Consider the following 24,921-nt stretch of genomic DNA (forward strand, 5'->3'; position numbering starts at 1 on the left):
TGTAAATTTTGGGGTTGTTCTGTGCAGGGACATGTCAATGATCCTCGTGGGTGCCTTCCAACTAGGTCATTCTATGATTCTATGGCTCTGTAAGCTACAAGTGAGGGCAAAGGGAATGTGACTGTCATGCCCTCAAACAGGGGGTTGAATGCCTATAAATTGTAGATCTTAAAACACTTCCTGTTTCAACATTAAATCACATTTCCTCATCATGATGCATTATGTTCTGGGAATCATAGCCATGCTTTGGCAGAGAACATAGCAATCAGCATGAACCTGCATCTCAGCTTACAGCAGAGAAATCTTGCCAGTGGCTGTTGTTCTTATCCACTGCCAAACAACTTTTTGAATCTCTCAATCAGCTTCCATAGGAAAGAGTTCTCTGGCTGGCCAGCAACCAAGAGCAGATGCAGGCATCTGCCCAGCAGCTGTTTGTACTGCAGGTGTTTTGTGGCTCCCCGTCTGCCACCCAGTGTGCTGAGTCAGCATTCTGCACCAGCACTGCGGGGACCCACAAAGGTGGAAGAGAGGTTCAGCACGTTTAAGAAAACTTCCCCCACACTTTTATTACATTTCCTCTTGCAAGTGTTTTTATGGTTTGTGTTCCTTTCATGGCATGACAGCCAGAAAAGCAGAGGACAGATAACAATTCGCTGAACTCTTCGTGGCTATTTTGAAATCGCTTGCTCTGACCCATGCTATTTCATATACTGGCTGGGTGAGTTACCCCATTTTCCTAGCATTTCCAAACATGACTGTCAAATACCCTTAAGTGGTCCTGTAAATGACACTGTGAACGTGTCCAGGACGTCATACCAGAGGCTTCTCTGAAGCCGTAGTCTGTGGGGACTGACTCTAATGCATTACTGATATGCCATTGCTGTTAGTGTGCACCATGGCACGTACCAGGTGAGATGCAGCCAAACCTTTGGAGTCGAGGGTTGCGGTATTGTGGATGGAGTTCAGTAACAGTGTAGGGAAGCCTTGTTGGTTGTGAACTCAATGGTTATGCAGTGTAAGCTGAAGTGGTTTCACAGAGTGTAGCCACAGGAGGAAAAACAGTCAGCAAGAGGCTTTGCTGACTACAATACATTGCTGGAGAGTTTTGTTATCTTTATGGTCAAAGGAAAATAAATCTGAAGCTTTTCAGCAAAATGGCCATAGTGCTCAAACCTGGAGTTTGCTTTCATTGCTGCTCCTGCCCTAAGGCTCAAATGGGTGCTGCTTGCATTGTCCTTGTGTCCAGCTTGGCAGCTACTGCAATGCTGATACGCTGAGAAAAGTCACAATCCTGGGTATCTGATGTCTGAAGATACCTTTAAGTTCTTGCAGTTACGTTAAAGGCCCAGAGTAGCTCAACTGAGCCTCACAGAGAAACACATCCTAATAATTTTTTAATACACTGATCAAACTCCATCTTTAATAACTATTTAACAGCATCAACTTGGACAACTTAAAACTTTTTGGCCTGGCTACAGCTACTGAGTTTGTGCCAGAACCTTTACCCGACAATTCAAAACTACCTTCTACTTTACAGCCTAAATGTATTCCTGGACAGTTTATATCCATTTGTTCAGGTGCCAAGACTGCCCTTCCAGTTAAATAGATCTGGGATCCATTCTTTTGTGTTTATACAGAGTAATCATAAAATTCTTCAGTGCACCAGCACCATAAGGCATGCAGATCTGTTTTCTAGGCAATGCTATACAGTTTTGTAGAGGTTTTCACCTCCTTTTTTGCAAGTGGGTACATATTGGCTGTGAAGTTGTTAGTTTTCAGGAGCAAAAGACTGGAAGAGTAGTATTTATTATGGACTCCACTATAGACTTAGGTGTAGAAATTCCCTTTTTGTATCAATATATCTTGCTTCTGCATCTTGCTTCCCCCTCAGAAGCCTGCAGAACTTTGCCATGTTTATCCTGAAAACAGTGGCTGTTGCACTCCCAGACTTTCCCACTCATCAGCATGTTTAGATTTGTTTTCAATTGCAGTAGCTTCAGAAACAAGCTGGAGCCATGCACTTCCCAAGTACAAAACCAGGCTGTTGTAGTTGCCTAATGTTTGACACGGAAGTCAGGACAGCTTGGATGAGGACTGGCAAAAAAAGAAAATCACTTTATGCCTCTCCTCTTTCTTTGCCATCACATTTTCAAGCCTTTAATAAAGAAGGGAAAGGGCAAATTTCTATAAAGCCCACAGTGAGAGAGCCCAATAGTGAGTGAGCTCCTTCTTTGCCTCTTACCCACATTTATTCTGCTAGATTTTCTTCTTGGTTTGATATAGACAACACTATTTTTGATCTTAGCTTTCTGTAGTTCCATCTAGCTCCTAATCCTTTGGCTGCTACTCCCTTTAGATATCCTTCTTTATTAATTTCAAAGATGTTTATCTCTCAGCCTCCTCATAAGAACATAAGCTTGGAAAAAGCCTACTAAATCATCAGATCTAGCCCCCTGATCATGGGCAGTTACAGCATCATGCAATACCTTTCCTAAGGTACCACATTACATCTTAAAATAATCTTGGTTTGGTTAACTGGTTGTTCCAAACATCACTCCTAAATATTAGAAACCGCCAGCACCAGATGGCTCTAGTGCTTACATTTTGCTGAAAAAAAGAAAATTTCCTGGTGCTGCCAATGCTCATGTTTACCTTTTTCATGGGTGCATTTTACATGGTCCTCCAAGGGCTGATCAACATACTCATATGTTTTCTCTTCTTTAGCACTTGTCCCAGTAGTTATCTGCATTGATAGTGCCTCTCATCAGTGGATTTTACTACCAAACCTCTACTCTTGCCAAAGCTCCTAATGAGTACACTAAATGATTGATACCCAGGTTGATCTTTGAGGTGCTCAACATATCTTCATAACAGCTCAAGACTTTCCCTTCAAGCAAAAAGTGTCAGTCCCCATTAACAAGTATCATAAGCACCTTAACTTCGCATGCTAATCTTTGTATTCTCCAGGTTAATAAATGTTTCTGTATGACACAGTGTCAAATGCCTCCTGAAGAGTGTGTTACTTAGCTTTCTTTTATAAAGTCACTGCTTCCTAGCTGTCAGATAGAACCATGCTCACATCACCCCACTTTGTATTTCTTTCCATGTCTTTAACTATTCTTTGCTTCAATAATTATTCAAAGAACTAAGGTCAAACTGATAGGTGAGTGTTTGCTCCAATTACTTTTCAATTCTCAACTTTGTTGTTGGTTTTTTTTTTTTCTAAAAATTAGGTAAAACATATGCTGTTCTCCAGTATCTCAACAATAAATTTGTTTAAAAACCTTCCTACCAGCTTTGTATTTCAATGTGTTGGTTATTTCAGTATTTGGGGCTGGAGGGGCTATTCCTCCAGCTTGAGCACATTATGATCATTTTAGGTTTGCTATGGGCTTAGATGCAGGAGTTCCCATTTCCAAATGCTCGTGCCTGTCCACTGTCAGGTCATTGACCTTCTGTTCTGTATCGTCCTCCTCATTGAAAAATGAGGCAAAGAATTAGGTCCTAGCCCCAGCCTCACTCCATATTTGCTTTTCTTCTTCTTTCTTTGTTAATGTAATTGAAGATTATTTGACTTTTTGTTTAAAGTTCTCTTGAAAGATTTATCACAGCTTGACTTTTGGCAAGGAGTCTTTTAGGCCTGCATTATCTAACCTCCAAAATGTATCTTTCTCTGCTAACTAGTCCCTTTCCCTATCATTTGTAAGGTCCCTGCTCACATCTTCTTTCCTTTTTCCAAGGCTTTTTTGGGGGATAGGTAATGAGGGTAGAAGGAGACAGAGTTTGCTACTCATACAGACAGAGCTGAAAGTACCCGTGGAATTTTATTCAGCTTGTCAAGATACTTCAGAAAATTGACATCTTTGCCTGAAAGAAATTCAAGCCATTCCCCACAATTAAGTGTGAACCTCTTCAGTCTAGTTAACTTGTTAGATAGCTTCTTTAGCCCATCAAAGTTTGTCCCTCTGAAATATGCATTTTTAAACCCAGTTTCAGGATCATTTTTATTCAAATTCTGATTTTATTTAAATTTAGTTGACTCATGGTCACTGGAGGTAAGATTATTTTCAGCTGTTCTTTCTCTTTACCAAAACCATGTTTAAAATAGGTTTGCTACTTGGATCAGTAACTTGTGATGAAACGTCAGCTGTATAAATCTCAAGTGATGTCTAGCCTATGCTATTCATAATAGCACCTATTCTCCAGTTTGTCTGCTGTAGCTTACACTGTATTTATATTGGGTTTATTCATTAATTAAATCTAGTACATTTCAGTATGCTATGGTTTGATATGGTTTGGCTAAGATCCTACAAAGATAAGTTAAATTAGAAACCTGTAACACTCTTCTGTGACAGCATTCAAAATAAACACTTTCATAGTAACTTTACCAAGTGTATTGGATTTGCATGGCAAGGCTTTGGTAGAGGGGGCTACAGGCGTGGCTTCTGTGAGAAGCTGCCAGAAGCTTCCCCCATGTCTCATAGAGCCAATGCCAGCTGGCTCCAACATGGACCCACTGCTGGCCAAGGCTGAGCCCATCAGCGATGGTGGTAGCGCCTCTGGGATATTTAAGAAGGGGAAAGCGTTGCTGTGCAAGAGCAACAGCAGCCAGAGAGAGGGGTGAGGAACAACCCTGCAGACACCAAGGTCAGTGAAGAAGGAGGGGGAGGAGGTGCTCCAGACACCGGAGCAGAGATTCCCCCGCAGCCCCTGGTGAAGACCATGGTGAGGCAGGCTGTCCCCTGCAGCCCATGGAGGTTACGGTGGAGCAGATACCACCTGCAGCCTGTGGAGGACCCCACACCGGAGCAGGTGGGTGCCTGAAGGAGTCTGGGACCCCGTGGGAAGCCTGTGTGGGAGCAGGTTCCTGGCAGGACCTGTGCCCCCATGGGAGACCCACTCGGGAGCAGTCTGTTCGTGAAGGACGGCACCCCGGGGAAGGGACCTACCCTGGAGCAGTTTGTGAAGAACTGCAGCCCATGGGAAGGACTCATGCTGCAGAAGTTCATGGAGGACTGTCTCCCATGGGAGAGACCCCATGCTGGAGCCGAGGAAAAGTGTGAAGGGTCCTCCCTGTGAGGAGGAAGAAGCAGCAGAGATGTGATGAACTAACCGCAACACACATTCCCCATCCCCATGTGCTGCTCAGGGGGAGAAGGTAGAGAAATAGGGAGTGAAGCTAGCCTGGGAAGAAGGGAGATTTAGTTTTTATTTCTCATTATCCCACTCTGATTTGATTGGTAATAAATTAAACTAATTTCCCCACGGCAAGTCTGGTTTGCCTGTGACAGTAATTGCTGAGTGATCTCTCCCTGTCCTTATCTCGACCCACGAGCCTTTCGTTATATTTTCTCTCCCCTGTCCAGCTGAGGAGGGGAGCGATAGAGCGGCTTTGGTGGGCACCTGGCATCCAGCAGGGTCAACCCACCACACCAAGCAAATCCAAGCCAAAATTGCATTACATGGCTGTGATCTGACAAAAAACTAAGATGCAGTATAAACAAGTAGCTCATTCATTACTTATACAGTTCTTTTTCAGGAGATTCTAGCATGTGAGAAAAGTGGCTTTTGGATATCTGTACATCATCAAAGAGCCTGGCTTCATAACGGTTGACTCCCAGGTCGTGGCCCTCTGAGCACATGCATTTGCAAGCACCTTTGTCATCCTGTGATCTCTGGTCATAGACCTTCAGCTGACACACAAAGTTTGTAACACACATTCTCTGATACAAAGACGTGTTAGAAAAATTCTTGTGGGCTGCGACACAGTTTTCACATTATTTTAGACACTTTAAACAGAAAAATCAGAAGAAAAATATTATTAGATCCCAGGACCAGTGGACACCACAGGAGGTGAAGCAGTGTAAATGTAACTTTTGACAAGTACTTTCCTGTGGGCTTCTTGCTACACCACCTCCCATACCTGCTTCACTGTAAAGAAGTATTTTTATCTGTCGTATATAATTTTAGTTTACCCATTTTTCGTCTGTTAGTCATCTACCTCTGCTCTTGCTGTTATCAATTCATTGTCATGACATTTCTAGGGATTTTTTTGCCCACATGGTGATTAGGCCTGCATCCATTAATAGTCCTTGGTTTTCATATTTTTTTCTGGACAGGAGACTATAAATACCTATTGCATATGAGTTGAAACACCAGAATGTGTGATCTTTTGCAAGGGGTCATTGGGACACACCTTGTGAGTCACCTGCCACACACATAAAAATCTATGATGCTCCCATTGTCTTTATGCTCAAGCTATAATAGTTGTTGTACTAACTAAATTATTCATAGAACTGCATTAATCTCAAAGTTTAATTATCATGGCTAATGATCAAAACTTGGAAGTTAAATGCTCCCATGATGATACAAATCCTCACAGAATTTCTCTCTATCATATCAAAGAAATCTCTATCCATACATGAATCCAACACTTGCAGTAAAATTTCTCTTACAGTTCTTCCCCCAAGTGATCTTAACTGAAGTAGATTGCACTATCTTTGCTATTCTTTTCTACATATTTACGGCTTAACACATTCCTTACAAATAACATTACTTCACTTTCCCAGTTGTTTCTATCTTTCTGAACAACTCATGCTCTTTAGTCCTTGTCTTTGGGAATGGCTGTTGGTCAACCGTATTTCTGTTATCCAGTTCATATCTTGCAACAGCTGATCAAATTCTTCCATTTTGCTGTCTAAGTACAACTAGCAGGCATCAAAATATCTCAGTTATCTGTCAAGTCTTCTCAGAATCAGTAAATGGAGAGAATCAGGGATTTGCTTCAAAATTGCACATTTGCTCCAAATCAGAACACAAATGTAAACACAGATAATTATTATCCCACTCATTAGTACAGTCCATATCACTCAAGGGAATCCCACTTGCATGGGTGGGCAGCCTCTGTGTTCACTCAGAACTGTATTTGACCCTGCATCTTCAGCCACATCCCCCTCACCCTTTCTTTCTTTCCCAGGTATAAGCTCCTGAAAGACTGTAGTGCTAATGAATGTCCCCTGCCACAGTCCTCACCTTTCCTTTTGCTCTGTCCTAGAAGTTCACTCCACCAACACAGCTGGCAAAAACTCCATTCAATTTATTGGAGTTCAATGGATCACTGTTTTTGTAAATAGCATTTAGAAAAAATTCTGAAAACAAAGAATCTCTCTGTTTTTGGAACCATGGAGGCTTCGAGGCTCTTGCACGTGTGGGTATGGCAAGAAAATAGCTGGTCAGTGTAATTCCCATTCCATTTTTTTGACTCTTTTGGCAGGGCACTTGCCATCATCATACTCTACATGCAAGCAAATTAGGTATGTTGTCAGGAAAAGAATGAAGATGAAAGAGGAGTCCTGCCAGCGGGAATTTCTCAGTACTGGTTTCCTGTGTAACAGTCAGACTTTTTGTAAATAGAATCTCATTCCATGCAATGATATAATATTAATCTGTCACCATATTTGGCACAACCAAATATAGTTCATGAACTACTTGCTTGCTAATTACCATTTGAGCTCATGCACAGAGCACAGGCTGTGATAATATTAGCTTGGGCAGAGTCACAAATATGTCAGTGCCAGCAACAATTCAGTGCCTGTTTCCAATCTCTGAAAGTGTCATATCTACATCCTTTTGTCCCAGGAGGTAAAATCCTGGACTTCCTCTCTTAGTACGAATAATTTGTCTTGTCACTCAGAGCCCTAAAGGAAAACCATGTGACAGTTTCTGTTAGCTGTTCATAAGAGAAAAAAGCTTTTAAGAAGAGAGTAAATGTATATCAGGCATGTTTAACTACTAATTAATTATTTTTAAAAGCTTGAAAAGCTTCACCAGACTCCAGTATGTAGAAGAAACAATTTGTTACCCCAAATCTGGTAAGAAAATTACAGGAAGGACTGGAGCAAGCCCAGGGCCATTGTCACAAAGCCAATATTCCTGCCGGGAGCTTTCTCAAGCAACCAAAGGGAAAATGATGTGGAGATTATTCTTCTAAGTTTTACAATTGCCCAAATAGTTCTGAATGTTGTCAGTGACACTAATCAGTCATTTATCAATTTCCCCCTGTTACTTCTCAGGAAAGCTCTTGATTAGTTACAGAGGTCCTAGGCTGGGCTGTCTGCAGCCTTAGGAAGATGGCGTTAATCCAATGTATTCAGCTCACACACAGATGACTGCCTTCATCCAACATAGATTTAACTTCTTCCTTACTTGAATTAAAAAGTCTGTAGCAATTGATGATTTAAGTCTTTTTATTCAATAGGTGAGCTTTCCAAATCCAAAAGTTTCTGAATTTATTAGAACTGGATAGTAGTAAGACAGTAGTAGCCTTTGTTACATTTCCATTTCAGTCACATTGCCATTAAAGACAGTGGAAGTTTAGACAAAGATATAGGACACACGTCTGTGTTATAAAAATCATCTGTTAGCAGCTTCACTGAAATTGCATAAAATGGTTTCCATTTTTCAGATTTGTATAAAACTGAAAGTAATTTCCCTCTAGAGAAAAATCTTCTAATCCTCTTTAGAAGGATTAAAATGCAAAAATTTCTAGCTATACAAAGTAGATCTGTAGGTGGATTTTATACCTGTCTTTTCGGTCTTGTAGCTGATAAATGAATCATTACCTGTTTCATATTATTGAGCAAGTCTGTATTCTTAAAGGCATTCAGTGCAAAATATTCCCTCAGCAAGTGAAGACTCGAGGTTGACTAATCTTACTTATTTTAACCATTACAGGTAAGGTATGATTCTTGCCTCTGAACACATTGACCAAGCAATCATCTAGTAAAAAGCATGTAAACTGTATAGGCAAAGGAGGTATCTGCCTTTATGCAAAGGGATCTAGTCCAGCCACTATTTACCTGTGTGTCTTATTACCAAGAAAAGTCCAACTGCCATCAACAGAATGACTTCAGAAAGTCAAGCCAATATATCAAAGCATGCAGGAACAGAATTCAGGGAAGATGAGTTAATTAGAAATCTGAGGAACTCAGCTGGGAAGCTGTGCACTGAGTTCCTGAGATAAGGGCCCATATTTTTAATTACCTAGGTGGAAAAGAACAAAGTTAAATTATTTTTAGGAAATACTAACAACATACGTCTGATGTTCTACATAATAAAAAAAAACACCACAAAAATATTGGTATTTGCTAATTATTCTTGCACTTTAGCAGAAAAATCCCAAGTCTGTTGATCATTAACTAAGTATTAAGCTTCCTCTCATTTGGGGATGATTAATAAAAGTAAACTGCCTTTGGTAGTTGCTGTTATATAGTAAACATTTGTCAACTTTTACCTGGGTAAATGTGGACATTTTCACCACACCAGAAGTATGCAGATTTGATGCATCTTTTCAACGAAATCCCTCACGACTGTGAAGGCAATGCTTATGTGCTGACTGCAAGAAACCTTTCTGGAAGCGTGTGCCACCAGCTCAAGAAAGAAAATTATTGTACATTTTGTCTCTAAAATCTTCGGAAGGCCTTATGAAATTGTGTAAATGAGTTAAGGCAGACAATAGGCAACTACAGTTTGTCAAACCTGCATGTTCTGAGTAAATCAGTCCTTATCTAATTGTCCTTGTTTCTAAGCCTAATTGTCCTTGAAAGTATTATAAGCTGTTATATTTTCACACAAATGAACTGCTTAGGAAGAATTTGTCAAATGCCTTAGGCACAGGTTTTATTCTATGACAGATGCTTTCCGCAGACATGCTTTCATGGCTTTGTCTACAGTAATTGTGTAGATGTCAAAAGGAATATACCATTCCTGAGCTCTGCTTTCACATCTCTTTTCCAGTATTTCATCATATTGATTCAGTGCAGGTGTGTTTTTGTTTTGTGGACATTAGAGGTATGTAAAATGACAGTGCTTATACTTGTCCAGAAAAGCAAAGAACTTATTACAATTCCCAAAGCAACTGCAGCTGTTAGTTTCACAAGCTGCTCTGTGTATGAACTATGTTTTCCAGAGGTCTGGTTCAGCAGCCATTTAAAAGGCTAAAAGCCACACAGTGTGTTCTTTTCAGTTAGCACATGTACTTTCAATTTAGAGCACAGTGCACCAATATAGTATTAAGAGTTATAAAACATGTTTTAGGATCCATTGTAGCTCATCAGCCATACTAAGAAAGAAGGGCTAATGCTGGAAATATGCTTGTTTCCAGGTTAGAAATCACAGTACAGACAATTACTGAAAGCATATGGATTTTCTGATTCTCCTAAATGCAATAAAAACTAAGGAATGAACCCATTCAACATAATCTTTTTTTTTTAGATTTTTCTTATTTACTTTATTTTTATATCCTATCCTCCCCTACTGAAGATGCCCCTGTGTCGTTGCCCTGGCTAGTGCTGCACTCACGTTGTTTGCTTCAGTGAAGCCAACGAGTCCATCATCATGACCAAGGGCTGCAGTTAAGCTTATGCGTGCACTATTCGCATTGCTCTGATATGAAATATGCCATGAGGACCCAGCTGCTCTCTTCCCTGTTACTAACAATCTGCCTCCCAGCCAAAAATCAGCTCGGGTTGGATGGGACCTCTGGAGACCACCTGGCCCATCACCCCAGTCACAGAAGGGCCAACTTGCATGGACTTTCCCAGGGAAAGACATTGTCCAAAAGCAACCGGCAAGGTACAGGTCATGCCTTTGCTGCACTCCTTCAGCTGCACTTGGTGACGGTCCCAGCAGGCAGTGGGAAGCCAGGTCCTACACAGAAGTATGTTCAGTCCAGTCCTATGAGATTGGTATATTGGCCTGTTTTCTCAGCCTATGGATTTTCTCATCTTGCGTGACTCAGTGGGGAGAGACCACGTTAGTGAAGATTCAGATTACGGGTTTTCTTTCTTTTTTCGTGTGTGTGTTTCTGTAATGATGTATCACTATCTCAGGACACATCATATCCTCTCAGGGGCAGAAGCCCTGCTGCTGCATCCCTGTCACAGTACCTCCACCACAAAGCACATGCTCCAGTAGGAAGGAGGGCAAACAACCTCCAAGAAGGCGGCTCCCCAGTGACCACAGGACACACGTCTGAACAGCAAGTCTTGTGCCAGTCCAAGGCTGTGGCCAAACCCAGGCTAGTAAGATGCAGGGGTATGGGCTGTCACAATTCTCTAGAACCCAGCAGGACCATGCTTGAGGTCTTCTTACCCAGGAGCATGGATGTCCAAGATGTGGGTGGCCAGGTACAAGTAAAGCGATGCGTGCTCAGCCCTCACCCTGGCACCATCCAGGCAGGGGACATCAGAGCGACTGCTGGCCAGTGGGCAAGATTGACTCTGCTTCAAGTGATGGACCACATTACTTTTGAAAAAACAAACTTGTCACAACATTTTGCCTGCTTCACAAGAGCCATGTTGGCCCGTGACACTACCTGCTGTCCCACAGCAGGGCAGTTTCCCTGGGAACCAAGGGTCAAAGCAAATTCCTGCTACTTAAAAAATTGAGTTCAGCCTTTTAGCAGTCGCCCAGGCTGATGGATGAGGACCCAAACACCCACCCTTTGCCTCTGTCCCCACCATGGTATGGCTGCCCCTATCCAGAACAGCTGGTGGTTGATGTCAGCTAGCTTTTCATGCAGGTGGAGGCTTTTAATTTTTCTTGGTGTTAAAAGGATCAGCCCTTTTTCGTGTTTGAGATGTCATGTGGTGCTTTCTGAGACAAAACAGATCAGAAGTTGACAGCAATGTCGACAGCTTATTTTTCCTAGCAGAACAATGTCATTACTTGTGTTTTGGAGGACTACAAATCTTATGCATAAAACATATTTCAGTTAAAGGGGTACTGCCAACTGACAAAAAAAAACCCTTGCTATTACCTATGTGTGTTACAAGCACTTAGATTACCAGAGATAATAGGTAGGTTCTTTTCCTCTCTTTTTCTCTGGTTTGTTTGCCTGACCATTTGACAGTAAGCCCATGTTTCCTTTGAATAGCCAGGTTATTAATAATTTCCCCCTTTTGTTTTGTGTGAGTGTTTCATATTACAATGAAGAAATCAGTCTCACCAGGAATATGTGATTGTATTGGTACAAAAACTGGCCAATGACTTGGGATTTAACTTTCTGTTTTTAAAGCAAGGTCTGCAATTGATGTTGCATCTTAGGTTTTTAAATTAAATACTTAATCACAGCGTATAATTCTGTGACTTGTTTTTAAGTAACCTAGCTTTGAAGCTCAGGATGGAAAAGTGTGTTGCTTTAATGATAAATGTGTAGGTTCTCATCAAAACAAAAGTTTGGTCTCATTATTCCATTGTTCTCCTTTTCTTTTTTCTCCAAGCTGCCTGTCTCGTCCTGGGTTGTATGATTTTTCCTGATGGCTGGGATTCAGATGAGGTAAAACGGATGTGTGGTGAAAAGACAGACAAGTACACGCTGGGGGCTTGTTCAGTCCGCTGGGCATATATCCTGGCAATTATTGGAATCTTGGATGCCCTGATCCTCTCATTTCTGGCATTTGTGCTTGGCAACAGACAAGACAGCTTGCTAGCAGAGGAGCTCAAGTTGGAAAACAAAGGTAGGACTGCTTTAGAAACACTATTATTGGGTGGCCTCGAGGGCAGTTGCTTAAAAACAATTATTGGTTTCATTATATTTTATACTTAAAAGTTGGCATGCTGGCTTACTTCCTAAGTTACTGGGAAAGAGGAAATGCAAGGGGCAGAGGAAGTTTTGCTTTTCAGCCGCCAAAATCTAAGAAAGCTTGAGATTGCCGTAATTGCTGCATTATGCATGACTTAACCTTAACAGTTTTTAGGGCTGTAGATGGGATGGTTTTGTGTTACCCACTTGTACATTATTTCATTAGCATTTAAGTTTCACTGTCTCCATCTTTTTCTGTACCCCATGGAAGATTTGTTCATTTGCTTCTTTTAAGATTTTGCATTGTAATATGAATGGCTGTAATATGGAATTCCACTGTATGTGTTAGCACAGTACACAGTAAGGGGGGAGGGTTGGCTTGGGAGATTGGTAATGAGCTGTGTAATGGGACCGCCTATACAGCGAGGCACTGGTGGACTAAAGATCAGAGCCAGGAATGAAGAAGAATCCTAGTTCTTGTTTGATTGTGTTGCTTTGAGCTCATTAGCTCACAGGAATCTAGGATGCTGTAGTAACTGAATATTCATGCAGTGGTTTGGGGATAAAACACAATTCTAGATTAAGAACATGAAGCTGGCTCAGCACAGTAGTTTATGAACACAGTTTCAAGATGAGAGATGCTGTTTTGTGAGTGTGTCCAAGCCTGGCTGATTTCTGCAGCCCCTTCGCCTCGTACTACCCCAGCATCCACAGCTGTGTATCTGACATGACAGATACCACAAGAGGGCACATCCCTGCCTTGTCTTTTTAATGGGCCTATTGTCCCTGCATCTGTCTAATCGCTTCTGAACCTGCTGATACTGTCAGCTTCTACAGCACCGTGTGGCAGTGAGTTCCTGAAGCTCACTACTGACTGCTAAAGAAGTACTTTCTTTTATCTGTTTCACATTGATCCCCTGCTGTTTTCACCAAGTGTCCCCTAGTGCAGGATTCTGCATTCAGCTCATCTACCACCTTTGTAATTTTGTAGGTTGCTTCTAATAATAGAAGGATATTAGGAGCCTTTCACCACTGGATTGGAAATCAAAAGGTGTTTGGCAGCCTGTGTTGTACAAAAATAGCTGGTCTCAGTCCTGCACCAGAAGGACCATTATCCACATATCTGAAAGCACCGGCACACTGGCCCCAGCTTGCTGAATTGCAGACAGTCAGCACACTCAGCCAAAGATAAATGGACTTGAAGATTGAACTTCACATGTGATTCTAGACCTGGTTAGAGTCCACTAATGTTGTAAGTTAAGGAAAGTGTATGCTGCTTGCAGTTGCATGTGTACATCTGTTCCGCAGCTAAACTGAGGGCATCAGTTTCAAGGACTGTCCCTGTGGCCCTTTTCTGTAAGGATAACATTCATCTGCATTTGAAAATGAAAATACTTATCAAAATAACATTCGTAGCTATGCCACAAGTGCTTTTGACATCAGCACTGTGTCTGATTTGTCTATACCATACAGAGCTCATGAACTCTACAACTGCTTGTATCGAAGAACCTCATCTGTTTTGGCACCTTATGAGCAAAAAACAGCTTCTGGAGGCTCATCACCTCTCACATTGTTGGCACAAGCTCCTGCCAGAACATTTGGTCCTCAGCATGTTGGACAAAATCATTCAGCAGCTCATTTTCCTTGGATTAAGCACAAAAATGTACTACACCACTAGCTTCAAAGCAAACCAGAACTCGACAAAAAGAGACCCACCCCACTTTGTCCTTCACAGTGAAGCCTAATGTTCACCACTTTTTAAACTGTCTTTCAAATTAAAAGAAAAAAAACCAACTTGTCTTGTAAAAAGGATATCCTCTCCCTCCTCATGACAAAAAGCTTCTGCTAAGCAACAACAGGGCAAGTCTAAATTCCTCTGCAGCCCCCGGTGTTTCTCCAAACCCTCTTTATAGCTGCAGCCCCGGAGGAGTCCAAGGAGAGCACAACAGGGGCATGGGTGGACACTGCCAACCCAATCAGTGGTGGGGATGTGGCAGGTACCAGTGCCAGCAGAGCACCAGCTCTCCACTTTGCTGGCCAGATATCAGTCCTTCTTCTGGCCTTTTGGACACCAGAAGAACCCGTCTGCATCCTAATAATCAAAAATCCTACTGAGACAAGGCACGAGCACTTAATTCTATCCAGGGTTCTCTGATCTCTGTACGAAACAGGCTGCAGCTTGCTGTCCCCAACACCGTGCTGACGGAGCAGGGCTCTGGAGCATGGTTCCTGCAGACCAGGGAGAGGTTTCTGCCAAAAGGCTGCACTCTGAAGCAGGCACTGGGATGTGTAGGTCATACTCATGCATTTTTGCAGCTAGAAGTCGTTTAACAGTGTTTAGGAGGAAGATTTTGGGTTCATGTGGCCAGGATTGTGAGGCAGGTTTTGTGATCCTGGCAGTCACTGGCTGCACGCTTAGGTGACCAGTTTGGGGCAGTGGTCTGCAGTTAGAGGGGGTGTTGATTACTTATAGTTTAATGATGAAGAAGCTGGTAGAACATTAGGGCCAACACTTGTCTTTGAGTTCACACCAAACAATCTCCTGTCTGTATCCCTGGCACACACTGCACTTGCATGAGGGCTTTGACACTTACCCCATAAATGATGTCCCCTTGTCCTCTTTCAGATTAAGAGATATTGGAGAACTGCTCATCAGCATTAGTCCACATGTGAAGTATGCATGCATCTCTTGGAAATGGTCGGGATGTGAAAATACTGGAATACGCAGATGTCACCAGCATGCTTCCCATATAGACAAGAAGATAAGACTAAGGATATAAGCAATACCACCCTCAGCCTCCCAAGCTACACTTACAATGTGAAGTCAAAGCCCTCGTAACAAGTAGCCATGAATATTAAACACCCCTCACCCCTTTTTCCTCATCCTCATGAGGTCTGCCCCTAGGCCTGTGCTGGCTCCTACTTCTAGATTGGCAGGCATGGATGAGAACATCCCTTTCTCAAGGAGTCGTCCTGCGCTGCTGCTGTCTTCCAAGGGGCAAAAAAGTGTGGCCAGATGGTCAGGGCTGTCCATTAAGTGGGACCCCAGTGACTCCTTACCCTTGGTGGTGGTGATGTCCCCTGGTCACAGGCCTGTACATCCCATAGCGTCCCCTTAAAGGACAGTCATGGCTCCATCATGGCTTTTTTGGAGAATGCACCTGGGGAGCAAACACCACTGTACCAGAGAGGAACCTCTGCTTGCCCTGTCAGCTCTTCTCTGCTGCTGGGTCTTTGCCCCACGCATGTAGATATCATTATGGGGTAGCTCAGAGGAGAGGAAGAGACAGTAAGTTAACAGTCACAACAGTGTTCATTTATGTGGAAAAACCTTCAAGAACAAGAAATTATTAGGCAATGATCAGACAGCTGGGCAGCTGCTTTCTTAATTAGGTAATAGTTCTGTCTAGAGGCTTCGTTGCAGATCAGCTCCTGCAGGCTCATTAATGAGAGCCTGTGGCAGCAGTGCAAGTACCTGGCTCCACAGCTGTTTCTGAGCATTGCTGACAAGCAAACAGTTAAAAGCATATGAAATGCAACAAGATGGCAAAAATGTGAGAAGATTACAGAAAAAGAGGAAGCTGCGCTTCTCTGTAGACTTACCATGCTGAACTGTCCACCTGATTTATGCTTTTGATGGCTACAGTTCTGGATATTTACATAGGTTAATGAATGCTCATAAGTTAAAATTATTCATGAGAGAAGACAGCTGTATTTTTGCCATACAAGAAAGTTTTCTTTTTCATTACATGATGAAAATAGTGCTTATTCATTTATTTGCTTAGGTGTGAGAGTAAACTACCACGCGGGTTTCATGTTTCAGAAATATAACTCAAGTTTAGCAGACTTTCTTCAGGTTATAGTCTATTTAATGCAGTTTCCTAATCATGCAAATTTTACACAACAATCTATACCTTTTTCATTTAGAAGACTGTGTTTTGAAGAAAAACAATATATTTCTAAAAAGGCTTTCACATTATGTTTATGCCTTTAGCAAAAGGAGGGGAGAGAACAGTATTACATAGTTTTCCTTAATTTATAGGAACTAATGGCAATGACTTAAAAGCCTGCATGTTATTAAACTCATGGCATGCACGGTGATAACAAAAATAGTCAGAATTCACCTTAGCTTTAAGCTTCATCAACACCATTTTGAGTGAGCCATCAACAACAGGCATAAACCTTGATGTGTTGTGCAATGACGTAATGTAACATTTTGAACTGTAATGCCTTAATGACACAAAATTAAAGTTCTGGCCAAAGGGTGAAGAGACCAAATGAGAAGTTTCCAAAGGAAATTGAGAGTGCAAGGCAATTATTTTTATGGTAGAAAGTCGCAATATGGTCTGCATTTTGAGTGATAAATACAAGGGCATTCAGAAGAAACTATCCTGTTAAGTAATATCAGTCAGAGCAGGTGGATGATGCACTTTGTGAACAGCTGTGGATTTTCTGATGGATAGAACAGCTTCACAAGCTGTTTATGTTTAACATCTGACTCATCTTTGGGGCCCATATGATCACAGATAAGCAATTTGCACTAAAGATTTCCTGGAGTTACAAGCCTAAGGCTGAAATAGATAAAAGGAGCCAGGAGCTAGACAGGAGATTTGAAGGATTCATCTACCTTGCAGTGATTGCAACTCACATGGACTCAGACTACACCACATCACTCCCAACAGCCACACTGCAGTGAGCTCATCTCACAGCTCAGTGCAGGATGCCCAACACAGGACTTGACAGTTGCTTGACACTTACACCTCATTATTCTCCATACCAGTGCTGTCAGGGCCTGATCCAGGTTGTTGAAGGCTGGCTCCATATATCTGTCTGAGCTGCAGTCACTGCAGAATAAACACCCTTAAAGACAGAAGCTAAAAGGGAGTTGTTTCCGTGTGACAAAGCAGTTTTCTGTAAAAGAAGAAAACTAGTCTTGCAGAGATTTGCGCACCTTTGGCAAGAGAATGTCCTTCTCTAAACAGGAGTAGTCTACTCACATGATTGCTACTGCAACAGAAACCCCCCTGTACAAGGCCTAGTATCTGAAGCTGAGTGACAGGAGGCTAGTGGTGCACTTGTCCCGTCAAGGCACTGCATGATAGAGAGCTCATCAGCTGTCATTCTTCAAAAGGAAAATAGCTCGGGTTACAACGTATGTGCAAACCGCTGTGAAATTGCAAAGTCCTGCTTAACAGCATGTAGTCCTCATGGCATACACTCACAAATATTCAGGCTAACTTGTTCAAAATTAGGGGAATAAACATATGAATATTACTACCTGATGTAAGTTTTCATATATAGCTACAATGTGTAAAAGAATTGCCAACAGCTCCAGTAGTAATAAAGATTACAAATCCGGTCAGAACACCATGCATACCCCTGTATACCCATGTTCTCTATCCAATAAAATAATGTAGTCCCTTTTTTGTAAAGTTATGTACCCCCTGACCTCCTCCTGATACACAAAAAGTCAGTGTATGCACCTTTTAATTTGAGTTAGCATGTAGTTTTAAAAATAAAAATACTTTCCAAAATAAAATGCAGGGTTTCTGTTACTCTCCTCTCTTTTTTTAGACTGGTATTTCTCTTCATGTCTGTTAGTCTCCTCCCATCCTTCCTTCCTAAAATGTTCAAGAGAGAGCCACTTCGGCTTCTTGCTGCTTCGGTGTGTAGTGCCATGTTCAAAGCACTTAAGGTGACTTTGCACACAGAACCAGCTTGGCCACTTGAATTTCCATTTGAGAAGGGAAACATGGAGGAAACTCATTGGGGAGTATCTGTGATGAATTGCTATAGACAGCCCACCACATGCACTTGCCAGGATGCAGCTGGCCAGAGGAATTTGGAACTACGTCAAAGTTTATGCTCTTGTCTCAGAGGAGAAGTATTTAGGTATCCTGCTTTTCAAAGGTGGAACCAGGCCCTTCTTTGAAGCCCATAGGTTCCAGGTTGGGAATTCCTGGCCTTCATTTCTAGCTTCAAAACATGATTCTCTGCCATGTCAGCCAAGAACAAAGACTTGTCACAGCTGTGAAGAGTTCACATGTTCTCTTTCAGCTTCAACTGACAAGCGGCTCATCTATCATAGCATCACTGCAATTAGATCCAGTTGTTACGTTCTTTGTTGATTACAACCTATTTTCCTTCAGGTATCAACTCCACAATGAGCTACAAGGAGCTCTGAGTAGAATAACAGTAGGCAAGTAGTACAAGACATATTTCATCTAGAAACTTGCAACTATAAACCAAACTAACAGAATTTTTTATAATTTTTTTCCCCAAAATTTCCTTATTTAGGTAATGGTAACCATTTGCCTCTGATTTCAACTATATAAATAATATTTTCAAAAGAGAAAGTATAAACATGGAGATTTCATTGTGTTTTGGCATCAGAGGGAACTTAATCTTTCCAGGATAAAGATTCTTATAGCCCTGCTGTAGGATCTATGCCCAAGATATGAACTTTCATCCAGGTACTGTATGAACACTCATTGTATCAAAATCCAGGACTGTCCTTTGCAGTGCCTTAGTGTCATGCACTCTCTTGCCCCATGCATGTTGAATTCTGTCACATGAAGCAGAACAGCTCCAGCCAGAGGATTTTTGGGCTCCCTCCTCCACAGCAGTCTACAGTATGTTGTGTAGGATACGGTTATTAAAGATCAGAGCTGGAAGTCTGAGAAACTCCCACTTGAGGAGAGAATGTCCTCAAATTAAGGCAGGTAAAAACTCAAAGTATTTTGGAGGTTTTAGTAGAAACTGAATGGACAATACTGGGGAGTGAGACCAGAAGTCAAGTTTCTTCGATACAGACTTAGAAGACACTTCCAGGTCTTCCTTTTGAAAATGTCTACTTTTGTGTTTACAAGCATGTGAGAAGCTACTTAGGTTTTTCTACTGGTATTGAGTGGTGGTAAGGCAAAAACCCTGCAGTGGTGTTCAGAACAGCTGAGTTTTATTCCTGGTTCTCTTCCTGGGCTTGGATCTATCATTTGATTTCTCCCTTTCGTTGTCTTTTCAATGGGGAGGAATGAGACTGACTTTGTTGATAAGGTATGTTGTGGTTCAGCAATGAAAGGTGAATTAGAAAAGGTAAACGGTAGTGGAATTATTATTAAAGTATGTATACTGAGACTAAGCCCTGATAAAAGTATTTTATCAGGGAAATATTTTACCAATGTGCTAAATGAAGATACCCTTAAGGGGAGGCAAATGAGGCATCAAAACTAAAAGTTGAAAGCTGATTAAAATACCTTATTAAATAAAGGTCAATCTTGCAGTAGAGCTGATTGATACATCAGCTGATCCAACAGTTCCTTTCCAGCTCTACTTCCTATAATGAGAAGGTAAAATTAGTCCTAAACATATGCATTAATTACTTAACTGAAGAAGTTGGAGACCATGAATAAAGAGTTCTAGTTCCCCAGTGCTTAATGCAGGAAAAATATGGTGAACTGCTTTCTGTCTCATAGAAAGATGGATCCCACTTGCTGTTACATTCTGTAAGGAGTCCCATACAATAGCTTGGTTAAAGACATTATTATTCCATTTAATGAGCTCGAGGTATGAGGACCAAGTATGGGGACTTAAAGGCATGCTGGTAGCAAAAAACCTAGGCAGCCTCAAAAAAATGCTTCTTAAACAGTATTGGGAAGTCAATGCATTGTATGGGCTCTGTGCTCAGCTGAAAAGTTCTGTAGGGCAGCAGAGCACAGAGGGGTTGAGCATTACAAAGCGGAGTGACATGATGCATGGGAATGGGGGATGAAGTAATTAAAAAGTGCTGTTACAAGCTAAAACAAATCTCCAGGCTGGTCAAGACAAGTCCATACAAAGCCTGGACAGATCTGGAGATCTGTGTTGTTAACTTAAAAGGAAGGCTATGGCCTGTTACAAGCAAGACTAGAAAGTGACAAGAGCTAGAAAGTGACAAGTCTGACTGTGCCATTACTAGTAGTAGCATTGGAAACGGTGTTCTGAAGCTTCGACAAAAAAATCTGAGATATTTCACAATACATAGATATATAAAAGGGAAGTAGCTGGCACATATTTCATTCTGGGTAGGGCTAGTCAAGTTGTCCGAAAAGCAGATTCATTGCCCAGTGTGCAATGAGTCAATAATCACACGCTCAGGAGAGACATTGCTAATTTATTTCAGGGTTGCGCAAGCCTGGGTGCTTGGTGGTTTTCCACAAATCAAGCACACCGAAGCTGCCTACCTCATTATATTTACACAATAAATCCATACATATTCTGCCTAATACATATTCATTCTAATCTACACAGGTTGCGTAATGGCATTAAGTCACTCCTCTTGGCTCCGCCTCAGATTCTTCTGCGCATGCCTTCCTCTCTTCAGGGGTCTTTGGTGGTCTTTACAGATGAAGTACCCTACCCCTTTTTACCCATATATGGTCGCATGTTACGCAAGGACAATTTAAGGCTATTTTCTCTTGCCAACTTTCCTTAATTTTATTCTAAAAGGAACAGTTGTCCTTGATTAAATGGATAATCGCTGATGGCCAAGATATCCCATCCCTAAGCTTAGGTTAAACAATCAAACATGAAACAGTCCTTGATCAAAAAGAAGAGAGTCTTGATTCATGCTAATTAAACATATACAATACCTGTTCTGTTTTTTTTTTTTTGGGGGGGGGGGGGCATTTGTTCTCTTACAATCATCTCCCCCCTTTTTGAGGCTTGAGGTGTCTTAACACCTCTAAGTCTCAAACCATTCCTTTGTATCTCCTCAGGGTACACTGAGTAAGACAACAGAATCACAGAATCACAGAATCACAGGTTGGAAGGGACCTCAGGGGTCATCTAGTCCAACCTTTCTAGGAAGAGCACAGTCTAGACAAGATGGCCCAGCACCCCGTCCAGACAACTCTTGAAGGTGTCCAACGTGGCCTAGTCAACCACTTCCCTGGGGAGATTATTCCAATGGTGACTGTCCTCACTGGGAAAAATTTCCCTCTCGTGTCCAATCAGAACGTCCCCAGGAGCAACTTGTGTCCATCCCCCCTTGTCCTCTCCATGGGACTCCGTGTAAAAAGGGAGTCTCCATCTTCTTTGTAACTACCCCTCAAGTACTGGTACACGGTGTGGTTGTGATTATTAATACGATTAATAAGATAATTACAAACAGTTGCTTTAGCCATCCTAAATTAGGAAGCCACGAGGCTAACCAAGGAAGATCCAGTCCCTCTGTTTCATAAGCTCCAGAGGCTAATTTTCTCAATTGTTGTATTTTCTTTTCTAGTAACAGTGAATTATCTGAGAAATTAAAACAACACATTCCTTTAAATTCCTCACAACCATGGTTGTGTCTTAACAGTAAATAGTCAATAGCTGCTCTGTTTTCTAAGGTGGCTTCTCAGATTTGGGTCATTTCAATACTAATGACTGCCAAGGTCGGTGAAGTAAAATTTATATCTTTTACCAGCACAAAAACAAGAATGTGGTAATTCAGAGCTACCCAGGCTCCAGGGGTGAGAATGGCAGCTGCCATGATTTCACTTGGACTATGTAAAATGATTTGTGAATCACAGGTAGCTGATAAACTTCTCTTCTTTTTCTCGATTCATGTTGTAATTCTTTCTTATTTAAAAGTAAGGGGGCCAATCTTCCTATAGAGCCTCACACAAACAGAATCACAGAATCCGCTTTTTGAACAACAGTCACACACAAAGATTATCATACCCCACCATCCACACTTTCTTCTTTTCTGACAGAAACCACATTTTTAGGAGGAACAGCAGAGAGCGGGAGACCTCAGCTGGTTTTGCATGAATATTTTTGGGCAAAGTGTTAATGTAGACTAAGAAAAGCAAGGCAGGTTTGTGCCAAGAATCTAGACTGTGACTGGGAACAGCTGATCTATGAGGACATTTCTGCTGTCCAGTCCAGCCTGCCATTTCAGAGAGCTGCCCAGGCTGTCCATATGTTCACAACAGCCTTAATGTCTTGTCCTCTCACACGGGAAGCCTGTAGAACTGAGCTGTAACTGTTCTGTCTTGAAGCAAGTTCTAGTGATTTTCTTGAAAATCTCATGCTTTAAAAAGTTATTAGTTTCTTTATCTCATTTCCACTGTGAATTTATTCTATCTGCAAACAAAACATCTGAAAAAATGCAGGTAACCTCTCTTTTTCTGGGCATAGTGTCAAAAGAAACAAAGGGTGTTGTTGGTGGCTTTAGAATAAAGGAGCTATCAAAAAATCCAAATGAAAGCAAGGCAAACAGTCCTGCTTCCTAATGTTAAATTCAGTGAGACATTTAAGTCATACCTAAAGAGATATTTGAGATATCTGGCTTTTCCTGGTTTCTGTTACAGGTCCAAGACCACTTACTACAGTAACAAGTAAAAGTTGTTGGCAGTGTAGTTTTCCTCGATTTTGCCAGTCATTATTATGTTGCTTTATTCTAGAACCTTGAAACTGTTCCTATCATTTCTGGACCACTTCCAGAGTTGACCTGGACTTTCTGTTGAGTCCCTCACCTTCTCCTGAATGACAAGCTTGTGGTCTCCAGGCTGTCATTCCCACTGACCTCTCCTTGGATGGCTGGGAGCCTGGCCCTTGGACAGGCCCAGACTAGGGCACCCACCTATTTTAGTTCCTTGGCTCTGAGATGACCTTACTAGGGCCAAGTTTGCTGCGACTGAAAGTTAGGGTTCTGCTCCTGACTGCCAAGATCTTTGTCTGTTGGCTTTGATATGTCTGTACAGTTTTACTTGATACAATACCAGAAAACAGAAGCAGAAAAGAGATGTGATATTCATGAGTAATATTGCACTCAAGATTGCTATAGGTGTGTACTAACTTCATTTGCTAGAAGGGCAAACAACAGATAACAACTGAAATTATAATCCAAAGATATTTTGTCAAGTTTTCACCCATCTTTTGTATTTGGAGGATTTTTTTTTCTTAATTCATGTTTTTAAATGAAATAAATGCTTTTGTTCTTAGCACATGGTCCATGTTATTATGTTTAATCTTTCAGACATTTGGCATGCAAGCACTCCAGCTGTCAGAAATATTTTTATACACCTACTTCAAGAGCACTTAGCATGAAATGTACTCTACAGACATGGTAAAACTGAAAATAGAGGTTTAGTTGCAATTCCGTTTGACTGAATGCATTTACAACACCACAGCACATTTGATTTTATGAACCACTTTCACCTTAGTTTCGTAAATCTAAAAATATTCAGGACCATAATGAGCTGGCATGAAGATGTCATTGCAAAAAGTTATTAATCTCAAAATGCTCTTTCATCTCAAAGCATTTGCACCCTTCTAGGTGGCAGCGTTTGACACAAGAGAGACCCTTGTTCCTCTGGTCCCTATATGCCATTTCCCTCAGTTCCTGGCTTCTGATGTTCCCAACTCATTCTGTCCTAATCAATGAGTGTATTGTTCCTGTCTAGTACGTGCATGCTGAAAACAAAACTCAGTGCTCTTTGTGCAACTCCGTGTCTGATCAGCATGGTCGTTTAAACTAGTCTCCACAGGCTGTAGGATGGCCCCAATCCCCTCCCGTTTATCAGCACTGCATAAACTGTAGAATCAGAGCTGGCCACTGTTCCAGGACTCTGCCATATTCAGTGTGTGACTACGTTTCTTGCTCCTTGATGTATCATTTTGTATCAGGCCATGCTTATAGAATCAGTCATTTGGTAATATACATAAAGATTTCTTTGATCCTCTTCACCACAGCAATTGAGAGAGAGAGAAAATGGACATTGCCACTGGCTTCCAGCAATCTCAAGAAAATCTGGATGTTGTAGGTCTATCTCTTCCTCCTTACTAGACGGAGATGAAAAGATGTGAAGAAGAGGAGACCAGGAGCCACCGTCTTTCTTTTCCACATGTGCACTGAATTCAGACACAAAAACATCCCAGCATAAGTCCTGTTCTCTGAACTAACAGTGTCAGGGTGCTTTCCTTCCCCACGCTTCCAAGGGTTCCATAACCTTTCACTGCACATGGACAGTTCAGTCAGTAAAGGTAGATCTTTACAGTATGAGTGCTGCCCCACTGTCTGGTATAGCTGAAGACCCTGAAAGCCTAATGTAGGATCTAATAGGTGGACAACCATCTTGAAATACTGAGTAAATCCACCAGGGTTGCTATCAGCAATGAGTTGTAAAGGTAGATAATTTCTTGCTTCCTGAACATAGAGGCAATAGTTTAGCTGTACTTTTACATTTCTACCATGATAATATATGTGAAAGGTAAGTGCATATTGGATAAAAATTGAGAAAAATAGCATTATGTAAATGCCTGCTAAAATGGATACATCTGGAATCTCTGCAGAGTACAATAGTTCAGTTATT

At 41.6% G+C, this 24,921-nt stretch overlaps 1 protein-coding gene across 2 annotated transcripts in view; it reads left to right on the top strand.

Annotated features, from left to right (window-relative positions):
• The window catches only part of LHFPL3 (LHFPL tetraspan subfamily member 3), a 258,101-nt gene that overhangs the window by 160,313 nt on the left and 72,867 nt on the right, over positions 1 to 24,921 (top strand). For both annotated transcript variants that reach the window (XM_064444611.1, XM_064444603.1), the window contains exon 2: positions 12,282 to 12,518. In XM_064444611.1, the coding sequence (XP_064300681.1) occupies positions 12,282 to 12,518 (237 nt within the window). The remainder of the gene's footprint in view (positions 1 to 12,281; positions 12,519 to 24,921) is intronic.

This window comes from Phalacrocorax carbo, chromosome 1 (genome assembly GCF_963921805.1).
Source record: "Phalacrocorax carbo chromosome 1, bPhaCar2.1, whole genome shotgun sequence".
NCBI classification, from domain to species: domain Eukaryota; kingdom Metazoa; phylum Chordata; class Aves; order Suliformes; family Phalacrocoracidae; genus Phalacrocorax; species Phalacrocorax carbo.